Genomic DNA, 11,600 nt, shown 5'->3' with positions numbered 1-11,600 from the left:
TGGGGGTGGGGCGGGATGAGCGGTAAATGGGGATTCTCTACACTTTTCATTTCTTTTTCTGTAAACCTAACAGCTCAAAAAAAGGAAAATCTGTTACAAACAAAACAAAAACATGACAAATGGGGAGCCTCCATGAACAGTGAGGAACCCTGGAACCTTCCTTGGTGTTACCAGCCCCGCCTCATCAGTTTAGGCGGCTGGTCCCGGCGCCACCGGAGCCCAGGGCTGCTTCGCCTCCCCGGTGCGCGCACTGTCAGCTCTGCACTCTGCAGAGCAACGGCCCTCCCACCCGCGACCCCGACTCAGACCTGGAGGCCGAGGATTTCTGAGGTGAGAGCGCCACCTGCTGGTCCTACTCAAGCTGCCCTAAAAGGCAGTGACTGTCGGGTCTGCGTCCTCGTCCTGGGGGGCTGGGGGCTTGACTTTCACCCAGGGCCGTCCGCGAGTCCCTAGCGGCACCACTCATGCAAACACGAAGGTCATGTATGCGATGTCCAGGCTTGTCACCAGGAACGACACGGGAAAGGTCAGATCTCGTGACTTTATTACGGAAAAGTCCCAAAGTGCTCGAGCGCAGTATGGGTCAGGTGGGAGCCCGCGGGACTCAGGTCACCTGCGGTAGACTCCTGGCTTTTGGTGCCAGCACAGGAAGCCTTATATGACATGATGACAAACACTTAACGAGTGTGCCGGACACTATTCTGAACACCTTAGCGGGTCATCCTCGTGAAGAAGATACAAGGTAGATACAACTGTGGTTCTTCCCCGTTGTGCCAATGAGACGGCGGAGGCACAGAGAGGCTAAGTAACTCGCCCAGGGGCACACAGCCGGAGAAGGTTCGTGCTGAGATTGGATCCGGAGTCCAAGCCGTGACCCACCTGCCAGGCCGCTCTACCTCTAGTTTGCTCATCTGAGAAATGGGCTTGCCGACCCCTCCCTGCCTTTCCAGCGCATCTGGGGCTGAGGAAGCCGCCAGTTGCACACGGGCCTAGGGCTGCAGCTCGTACTGGCCCTCGGTGGCCGTGTGGAAGTCCTCGAGCACCGACTGCAGGAACTCAAAGGTGGGCCGCTCCTCAGGCCGGCTGCGCCAGCACTCGGCGATGACGCTGCTGTACAGCTCGGGTGGGCACGAGTCTGGGCGCGGCATGCGGTAGCCGCGCCCCAGGTTGCCAATGACTTCGGGGTTGCTCATGCCTGGAGGCGGAGGGGACGCGGCTGAAGGGCGGCAGGGGCCCGCCAGGCACGGACCGCCATCTCCGCCCTCGCAGCCCGGCTGGTGCCACCTTTACGCATCCCACCATTTACTTTCCATTGCTTGGAGAACAGCTGGAAACGAGGCTGTAGATTATCTCAGTGCGGGACAGTTCCTCCTGGGTGGGACCCTACCTCGCCTACCTGTGACTGCGCGGCACACAGGCGATCATCACTCACTGCGCAGGTACTTGGTGAACAGGCCCCAGCCCCTCCCAGAGGCTGCTAAGAGGCCCCAGCCCTCCGGGCCTGAGGCTGCGGGGCTGGGGGTTGACCCTCAAGACGCGGCTTTGTACACAAGGTGAAAGACCAAGGGAGGGGCCACCTGCCCCTACTAGGGCAACTAGGGCAAGCTAGTTGGAGGAAACCTGAGTTCAGACCCCGACCTTAACTGAATTCCAGGCTTGGGGGCTCACGGACCTCTGCTGGATGAAGGGGACACAGCTCCGTTGCCAAGAGCAACGTTGAGGAAGGGGGTGGAAGCCCCGCCCCCAGAGTGGCACACTTGGGTTTCTGTTTGAACCACTGGGCTCCATTCTGACGTGCAGGTGGGCAACCCCAGGCACTGAGGATGGGACATCTGCCATCGCAGTCACGTCAGGACAGCCTTGAGCAGTAGAGTCGCCGCACGATGCAGCCGCCTACCTGGGTAGGGCACACGCCCGTAAGTGATGATCTCCATGAGGAGGATTCCAAATGACCACACGTCTGCTTTGATGGTGAACACCCCGAAGTGGATGGCCTCTGGGGCAGTCCACTTGATGGGGAACTTGGCCCCTGTGAGACAGCCAAGAGCAGCTCTGTGAGGCCGTGACTGACCGCCCCTGCACGCCCCCCGACGCCCTGCTGTCCCTCCCCTCCACCCTGCCCTGCCTGGCGGAGTTAGGGCAGCTGCGCCAGACACAGATGCATCCCGGGAGTCACTCCGACCCCTAGGACACATGACCAGGAGTGTGCAGACCCTGGGGGTCCGCAGCATGAAAGGACAAAGACCACCCCTGTCACCCGCTCTGGGTCTTTGCCCAGTGGGCTTCATTGGGCAACCAGCACGTGTCTCCATCTGGGATGGAAGAATCCTTTGGCACCTCCCATGAGTCTTGTTTACTAACAGGAACCCATGGCTTGGGAAAGTCATTTAACTTGTCCCTGCATTCATCCTCTCCTGCAAAAGGGAAGTGGTGACACATGACTCATATACCTCCTAGGGTCACAGTGAGGAAGGAATTCAAATCCTGCTGTCCATGAAGCCCACCGGACGGCCCTGCCCTTGATCACCTGCACCTTGCCTGGCTTTATCCCCTGAAGCTCCCTCAGGGAACGAGTCATGTCAATCCTTCTCCCGTATCAACTGAGGAATGTGCTGAGCTAACACTGCTCACTAACTTGCTTGATGAAATGTATTTTGATCCTTTCAAATCCTCTTGTGAAGAGGGTTTTTTGCCAAAGTTTTACAAAGTAAAGTAGAGACCCGTGGAGACCCCAATTCAGGTATTAGGTTTTGCCGCTCATACTTTAGAGCAGTGTTTTCCAAAGTGTGTTCTGTGAACCCCTGGTTCTGTGGGAGGTTCACAGAAGTTACATGGAAAAAGTATTCGGGATTCCAATTAGTTTGGGAGACCCGAGGTGAGGCACAAGTACACTGTTCCTTAGCTGCAGGACTTCTCAGTGCCTTTAATATGCTGCTGTGGGCTGGGAGTCTCCAAGGGAGGGCTGGATGGACTGGGCGGTGTCTCCAAACTTACTCCCTCGCAGAGCTATTCCTCCTGAGGCACCTGTGCTCTACACTTTAGGGAAAGGCTGGACTAGCTGGGGGCAAGGCCAGAATTGCACGACAAGGAGTCCAAAGGGACTTGGGGGAGTTGGGAGGCTCCGCTCACCCTCTTGGGCGGTGTACTCATTGTCGATGATCCGGGCCAAGCCGAAGTCACCGATTTTGCAGCACAACGTCTCAGACACCAGGATGTTGGCCGCCCTCAGGTCCCGGTGGATTGAATTCATCTGCTCGATATACGCCATTCCTTCTGCAATCTGAGGGAATGGGCCCCACGGTGAAGGCCAGCGCCCCTCGGGGAGAAGGACTCCAGCCGCCCTCTGCGTCAGAGCCAGGGGCCCCGCCCTGCTCACCCACCTCTCCTCTCCTTCCAAGGGTCTGCAGGGCAGGAAGGTGGCAGATGGCAGGCAGGAGAAAAGGAAGGAAGGGGCGTGAGAGGAGGGGAAGGCAGGAGGTTGGGCAGAGGGTTTCATTTCCTCAGCAAGTTGCAAGCAGTGGTCCTGGAGCAGGGAGTCCTGGATTGCAATCATTGCTTAAGCTCCTCGGGGGAGGGGGAATCACTGCCCTGACAGGGAACGTGAGGGGATGGGTCTCCAGGGCCCCAGGGTTGCGGCGAGCATTAGGTGAGACCGGTAGGAGGACCTAACCCAGCAGGATCCTGACAGAACGGAGGCAGTGAAAGAAGAGAGTTGTTTCTGTCCCAGGTCACCAGCATTGGGCCAGGAGGAGCTGTTTGTCCTGCTCTTGTGCCATTTAGCCAAAGAAACGAACTCAGGGTTTATTCACTGCACTCCCAGTGGATGGATGAAGAAACTGAGGCAGAGAATAGAAAGCCAATGTACCTCCTCAAAGCCAGCACTGGAATTGATCCCACTCCTACTTAGGCTTCCATTGCACTGGTTTATTCATTTATTCATTCATTTGTATATTCTATCTTCATATTTATTCCTTCGCTAAGTCATTCCATCATACGTATGTGTTGGTATGGTACTGTGAGGACTATAGGGCTGAATACCAAATATCTTATATCTGGACAGCATTTAGCAGTATTCACCCCATTAACAAATATGTACTGTATTGTATTCATGTATATATGTACTAACGAGCGGTATTAGAAATTTTAAAAAAAGGTCTAGCAGGACCCGGATCTGCTTTCAAGAAGCATCCACCTGGCACGATGCTAGGGGAACACATGACCAAGGTGCTCTCTGCACTTTCTTGTCCAGAAAAATTGAACAGAAGTGACCTTGACCTGGGTCGTGAACGTTGATTAGGATTCTGCCAGCTGAGAAGAGAGGCAAAGGCATCCTGGGCAGAGGGGACAGTCTGGGCAAAGGCTCCCAGATGTGACAGGACAGAGGGGAGCTGCCGTGTGGCTGCAAAGCGGGGCACATGGGCTTGTGGTTGGAGGGGAGCTTGGCATTTCATGCCTTAGAGCAGGAAAAGGAGCGCCCAGGAGGCGGTGAGGGTGTGCGTGTGCGTGTGCGTGTGTGTGTGTGCACGCAGTGAGGTGTTAGCATGATCAGAATGTGGTTTAGAAGCTGCTCGCCTGGAAGGTTCTGATTTTCTTGTTTCCTAACCTTCAGACTCTTGACCACACCTACTTATAAACTCAGGTGGCTTTTCGCATCTTTTGCCTCTGGGTGACCCAAGATTTCCCAAAGGATTGACTAAGAGACAGCGGAGAGAGAGAGAGAAGGAAAAGAACGGGGAAAAAAAGAGTGGGCAGGCTGATCGCTGCGCTGTGCTTTGAAACCGGTCACCAGCGTTAATTTTCCGAGATCACCTCACCAGCCTGTTGGACCCGGCCTGTGCTCACCTCGGTGCAGAGAAGAGGGGTGGTGACCTCAGTGCCTGTCCTGATATTAACAGCAGATAACGGTAGAGGAGAAGGTAGATGCGGGAGGGTGCCTCTCTGCAGCAGGGTGTGTGTGTGTGTGTGTGTGTGTGTGTGTGTGTGTGTGTGTGTGTGTGTGTGTGTGTGTGTCTCACGGGCTGACCACAGACCAGAGCTTTTCTGCTGAGAGTTCCAGTTTTAACCTGGAGCCACCAGATGTGCTTTGCTGCTGGTTAGAACCCTCAGCTAAAATCCCCGGGGAGGAAAGATCCCTCCCCTTCCTTTTGCTCTTTACCTCACGCCATCTGAGTCTACAGAAGGCATTTGTGGGCACCGTCTGAGGACAGGCGAGGTCACCACAAAACACGGGCCTACCGTGTGGCATGGAATTCGTGGGAACTCTCTGGGTCTCCCACACCATCCTTTCCTCCTTCTCGTCCTTAGCAATAGAACCCACCTCGCTCCTTCATGGCTGCCCAGGATAAAGACTACATTTCCCAGGTTCCCTTGCAGTAGGTGTTGGCTGGTGACCACTGGCCAGGGGGCTGGGAGAGCAAGGGTAGTGGGTGACTTTGGGGACGTGTCTCTAAAGGGAGGGAGGTGGGCTTCCCCCCACCCGCCGCCCCCCTACTTCTTCTTGCTGGCTGAGGAGGACAAGATGCTAAAGTGTGAGCAGTCTCCCTCGGTGGGAAGACGACCTGCTAAGACCTGGAGGGTGGAAGAAACCTGGGTCCCTGCTCTGAGGAGTGGCCCCGCTGCCCGCTCCAGGCTGCCCACCTCTGGTGTTTACACATTTAAGCCATGATGACTTTGGGCTCTCTGTCCTTCACAGCCCAGCCTAAATCTAATGGACACAACCTCTAACTAGTTGATATTGTTAAGCCATGGGGACGGAGGAGAGGGTCTGGGGGCCTGGCCCGCTGCACTCGGTTCTCACAAACCTGGGCCGACATGTCGATCAGCCTTGGGAGGGACAATCGGCTACCTTCATCCGTCTTCAGGAAATCCAGCAAGCAGCCTGAGGAAAGAGAAGTTGCAGCTGCATTTGTGCAGTGACCCAACCCTGGCTGGGCCGGCCTCTCAGGGTATGGGCTGTTCCCCACCTGCGGCAGGAAGTGGGTGGCACCGGATCTCTAGTGCCCAGAGACAAACCCACCCACAGCTGCAGGTGCCTCTGCTCTACAGAAACTCCCATCTCAGTCCTCACAGCGCCCAGGAGGTGCTGATCTGCTACCAGCTGCTCGGAGGATGTTAGATCTCTGCCAAGTTCAGGGTCATGCAGCCAGGGAACCGGAGCAGAACATGCTCGTTCCCTGCACCACATTCCGAAGCATCTTCTTGCCCCCTTCTCCATCTGTTGGCAGAGATTCTTCCTCCGAGAACCAAGGGCACAAGAAAGCACCAGAACGGAGAGACCTGTCTCCTGGGTGGGTGCAGGGAACAAACGCAGCTCCCCTTTGGCGTCTAAGAGTTGGGGGATGCTCACCACAGGGGTGGCTAAGAGGTGAGCTGGGGAGTCAGGTGCTCAGCGTGGGCCCCTTCATGACGACCTTTCAGGAACTGTATTAGCAGAGCACGTTAGGATCTGACCAGAATCAGTGTGCGGTCAGGGCCACAGGAGGGGTGAGAAGGAGCCCCTGTCCCGGGAGAGCGTGGCCACACCATGGACCTCAGAGGCCACCTCGCCCAACCTCTCTTTTCATCCATGTTGTAAAATGCTCATAGGGTTGTCAAATGTTCTCTGGACTAGAATCATCTCTGGACACCCAGCCTACTGTTCTTTGGACTTTGCCTCGCTCTGTCCTCCCCAGGGGGCATCAAGCAGTGCCAGGCACAGAAGGCGCGCTCCAAAAATGCTGGTTCAAGGGCTCCTGCACCGAGGACACCGCTCTGTGAGGACCACTTATCCGTCTTGTTCTCATCATCCTTCCCTCCGCCCCCCACGCACACAGAACTCCCTAGTTCTGAAAGATGTTGGCTAACCGATCCAGCCCGTGGCTCAGTGATCTCCTGCCGAGGTCTCCCGGCCAGGCAAGCCCATGGCAGCAGATCAGCCTCAGCCTTCTCGGGCCCCCAAGCCTGGACTCCCACCCTCAAGCCTCCCTGCCTCTGTCTGAAGGATGCAGTCCCGGGCAGGGCACCACCTCTGGCCATGTACTCGGTCACGATGTAGATGGGCTCCTTGGTGACCACGGCGTAGAGACGGACCAGCCTCTCGTGCTGGAGAGTTTTCATCAGGTTGGCCTCACCCAGGAAGGCCTCCGGAGACATGGTTCCCTCCTTCAAGGTCTTGATGGCCACCTTGATGTTGTTTTTGTAATAACCTGAGCCCCAGGGACGGAGAATGAGGAGGACATTCAGAAGACCCAGAGGCTATGGGAGGTGACCCCTTAACCAAAATCGACATAAGCTTCCAGGAGCCATCCCTGGTCTATAGATGGGGCACTGAGGCCACAGCCGCCCCCGCCCCGCCCCCGGAAGTGGTCCTGGGCTGGAATGACAGCTCCTGAGATGGACGGATGTGCCTGCTTACCTTGCGGGATGCCAGCTTGTCCCAGTCTCCCCTGCCAGATGGGAGCGCCAGGCAGTGGAGGAACTTACCCGGCCTGGGAGGGGGGCCATTTCACCTCCATGCCCCTACACCCGGGTCTGGGGTGCATCTCTTGTCCTTCAAGTAGCCTGCCTCCTACCCCTACGTAATGAGTCTCTTCTAACACTTGATAGCTTCAGCGTGGCAGGGAGCATCACAGCCCACGACAAAAGCATAGAGAACGCAGAGGGGGCCTGGAGACTCCTTCCCCCTTTCTGCGCCCTGTGATGTTTCCCTTACAGCGCCGGCTCCTGCACACACCCACCCCCACCATGAGGTCCCCATCCACACTGAAGGGAGAAGGCGAGTTATGACTCAGACTTGGAACAATCCAGGTGGAGCTCCTGCCAGGGGCGCCTCAGGCATCAGTCCTGGCTGCCAGAGGACTGCGGGGGGTGGGGGGGGGCAGCAGGATCCCACCGTGAAATCATGCCCATAGACATGGACCTTTCCGGGGATAAAATAAAGCACCTTGTGTTCTGAGAGTGCCCATGCTGAGCAGAGGAGCGACCGTCAACTGTCATTGAAGGTGAGGCCACACGAGTCCAGAAGTTAAGGGACTGGCTAGTCTCACAGCTGCAAGTGGTGGCTTTGGTCTGTTACCAGAGTCTTGGGGCCCCTGGTTCACCGCTCACCACGGTTAACACGTGTTGCCACTCTATGAGTTAGCAAGGCGTTCCAGGTCACACACAAATCAATGGCAAAGGCAGCTCTGGGCAGCAGAGAACCAAGGAGGGACAGGGCTGAGGGGGTGGGAGAGTTGGGTTCTACTCCTGCTTCACCATCATGTGCGGAACGGCTGAAGGCAAGTCACTTTAGTGTCCTATGCCTCCATTACCTCATCTGTAAAATGGGTATATAGCCGCAGTCCCTTCCCCCTCATAAGCCTTTATGGGAAGCACGACGCCCTGTGCAAATCCCGAGACTTCTGTGCTTCGGGACGCAGGACAGGGAGAGAGCGTCTCCCGGCGTGACACATACTCACCCATCCAGACTTCGCCAAACTGCCCAGACCCAAGTTTCCTGACCAGCTTGAGGGACTGCCGGGGGATTTCCCATTCATCCTGGGCCCAGGGGTTCTGGAGAGCCAGGCTCACACAGGGTTGGGTCAGCCTCTGGCACAAACCATCCCCCTTCTCTGCATTAGGAAAGAAGAGGTGGGGCTGGAGCCAGACTGGTCTCATTCTCATGGGAGCCACATCACTCCCAGCTGCGTCCCTGCCCCCTATTGCCCGCCCTCCCCCACCCCTACCCGTCGTGCACACACCACACACACACAGCTCTCTGCATTCGTTTTGCACTAAGCACGGAATGCTATCACTGTCTTGCTGTCTCTAAGACCGAAAATACTTGTTACTCCCCAGGTGCTCACAGCCAGTAGAGGGGATGAGGGACACAGAATGTGAATCATTATGTCGACAGTTGTCAACTCCTTAGGTCCAGCCTTGGGATAATCCTCCACCCCTCCACCAAGATGGTACCAGTAATTCACACCGTCCTGAGATCTTAGTGACAGGGAGATACAAGGGCTCCTCTGGTACAAGCCCCCCACGCGCCCTCATCAGACGCCCCCTCTTACTAGAATAGTGCTGCACCAGAGCCTGCAGGGTGGGGAAGGTGTTTCGGGGGGAGATGTAATAGCCGCCTTCATCCAGGGAGCGGATCTTATAGTGTTTGATCACCTCCCCCTGGGTGGTCACATCCTTCACAGACAGAGAAAAGGCACCTGGAGGGTTAATAAAGACACATACATAAGAAGCAAGGCATAGAGGGAAACCCAGGACTGGGATTTGGGCTTCATTTCAATACCCTGGAAAAAAGTTCCCCAAGTTCCGCTCTCCATTTTGACCACTTCCATCAAAAGTTATCTTTTCCTTCATCTCACCCTCCACCCTCCTGGAAGCCTTTCCTCTCAGCTCCATCTGACTCTGTCCTTGACGTTCCTCCCCAGATCTCCCCAAACTCAGCCAGAGAATCCCAGAGCTCTGGAGCAGGCAGGATGTTATCTTAGCGATCAGGCTGTCCCCCAACTTGGGCCCTGGGGCTTGCGGACCCTTTGCCATGGGATATTGAGAAATATAGAGTTGTTGGAGGGACTAAGAGACTGACTCATTCATTCATTCATTCCAGCTGAAAGGCTGACCCTACCCCACATGCAATACTAAATTACAACCCCAAGCACTCCTGTCCATGAGGGAGAACATAAAACACTCCCCAGGGGTTCTGTTCAAATCCATACACACAACTAGGTATTCTGTCTTCTCGGTGAATGTAGCAGATGGCAAGCGTTAAGAGCAAGTTAGGTGGCAAGAGTTTTCAGCTGAAAAACATTCCACGACCTTGATGGTTTTTATAAAGCGCCTCTCTCCAGCTCTCTGGGCACCACACTCCTCCACTCTTATTTGGAAGATGAGGAAGCTGAGGCCCAGAAGGGGAATGTCGCTTTGCCCCAGGGCCCTCCGCTGGCTAGCAGCAGGCTTGGGGGCTCCCGTGCCCTTTCTAAGGGCTCGCCTACCTCGAGCAGTACCAGCCCTCCCCGCCAGGTGTCAGGCTTGGACACCTCTTGTCCTGGGTGTGGGCGCTTGATTTTGCTCTGCGGTGTTTGTCTTTACGCGTCTTTCCTCCCCCATCAGACCATCAGCCCATCTCACATCCCTTCTCCCCTAACCCTTGGCCATTGCGCCTCTCTTATTGCCCACCTGCAAAAGGATGCGGAGAAGCCTTGCGCCCCGCGGCGCGCCCTGCCTCCGCCACAGCCCGCTCCACGCGCCCGACCCCAGCCCAGCCCGCACGCGGCAAACTGTGGCCCCGACTTCGCCCCGGGTGGGTGCAACGTGCCCCGGTATCTCAGGAACCGGAGAGAGGCTCTAGTGAGTCCATTCATCCGCGCATCACCCTAGTGAGGAAGGGAGCTGTTCTCCCCGTTCCCTCCGCTGCACCCTGCTTGTGAATCCTCTAGATCAGGCAAGGAGACCGGGCTCTCCTCCAGCAGGGCTGCAGAAGCTCGGATTTAGGGCCTCTCTTGTGTGGGCTCCTCCTAGGGACTGTCCCGAATATCTATTTACAATCTGGCATTCCTTCCTCTTAAAGGGGACTTCAATCCTTGCGGTTCACAAAATCTGGATCCCCTTGTCCTGTCTCCACGCTGCATGTGGGCTGCGCTGGGCATAGGCAAGGCTGGGCTCCCAGAGACTGAGATTTCTTAACACTGTAAGGACCACCTGCCCTTGAACTGGGAAACTAGTCAGTCCTCACACAGATACCAATTAAATGAAGCTTGAGAAGCTAAGGGATGTCCTGGAGGCCTCTCGGGGCTAGAACTCGCTCTCTGGCTTCTGGGGGCAGTGTTCCTTCCCCACCTCCCATCCTCTGTCTGTGGCCTCCAGATGCTTTGGAGTTCGGTGGAGTGTGCGCATGTGTATGCAGGGATGTGTATATGTGCGTGGGGTCCTGAAGCCTCAGCTCCATCTGGCCAATCCCAGCCTGGACTAGCTGGGGAGGGGGGCAAGGACAGGAGGAGACACCCGCCACCCTTAGAGACCCCTTCCTCCTTCACACTGAGGCTGGGGACGCCCTTTCCCTCCAGGGGGTCCCTTAGCAATAGGCAACAATTAAAACATCATTTCCGGGTGAAATGACGTGATGTCTGGGATTTGCTTCAAAGTAAGAGTGGTGGGTGGCGATATACACAAGACGAGATTAGCTGGGTTGAGTATTGTTGAAGCTGGGTGTTGGGTACAGGGGCTCCATTGTACTATTCGCTTTACTTCCATATGCATTTGAAATATTCTACAGCAAACAAAACACTTATGTAGTCTCTAATGATTCCCATATTGTTTCTTGGACATAGGTGCCCTGCTATTCAGATGGAGTAGTGGCAATATCCTAATATGTACGTGTATATAATTTAATGCATCCATCGGCGCATATCCGGAAATTCTGCACAGAGCACCCCAACGCACCATTGCATCCCTCCACCTCCCCCACCTGGTTCTGACCCTTTGAGGGGCAGTGAGCTGTGGGAGCTCCCCTGAGCCTCCAGTGGGTTGTAAGCAGCTCTCTTTGTCCAGCTTTTGCTGCTTTCGTGTTTCCACTCACTGCAGTTCTCAAGCCATGGATGGAGCTGAAGCGTAAGCCAGTGGGTGGGGGA

At 55.9% G+C, this 11,600-nt stretch overlaps 1 protein-coding gene across 2 annotated transcripts in view; it reads right to left on the bottom strand.

Annotated features, from left to right (window-relative positions):
* Nucleotides 1–527: 527 nt before the first annotated feature.
* Nucleotides 528–11,600, bottom strand: part of BLK (BLK proto-oncogene, Src family tyrosine kinase) — a 46,805-nt gene continuing 35,732 nt past the window's right edge. The window contains exons 7-13 of one of the 2 annotated variants that reach the window (XM_027087945.1): nt 9,030–9,176; nt 8,436–8,588; nt 7,005–7,184; nt 5,802–5,878; nt 3,130–3,280; nt 1,898–2,029; nt 528–1,195 (exon numbers count right to left, since the gene is read on the bottom strand). In XM_027087945.1, coding sequence (XP_026943746.1) covers nt 990–1,195; nt 1,898–2,029; nt 3,130–3,280; nt 5,802–5,878; nt 7,005–7,184; nt 8,436–8,588; nt 9,030–9,176 — 1,046 coding nt within the window. In that variant the 3' untranslated portion in view covers nt 528–989. The remainder of the gene's footprint in view (nt 1,196–1,897; nt 2,030–3,129; nt 3,281–5,801; nt 5,879–7,004; nt 7,185–8,435; nt 8,589–9,029; nt 9,177–11,600) is intronic. The other variant, XM_027087946.1, reaches the window with a different exon arrangement.

This window comes from Aethalodelphis obliquidens, unplaced genomic scaffold (assembly GCF_003676395.1).
Source record: "Aethalodelphis obliquidens isolate GAN/ISIS:26980383/991018 unplaced genomic scaffold, ASM367639v1 scaffold61, whole genome shotgun sequence".
Classification (NCBI taxonomy): Eukaryota; Metazoa; Chordata; class Mammalia; order Artiodactyla; family Delphinidae; genus Aethalodelphis; species Aethalodelphis obliquidens.
The sequence above is the reverse complement of the archived record's forward strand: the minus strand, read 5'-3'. Positions and strand labels throughout refer to the sequence as shown.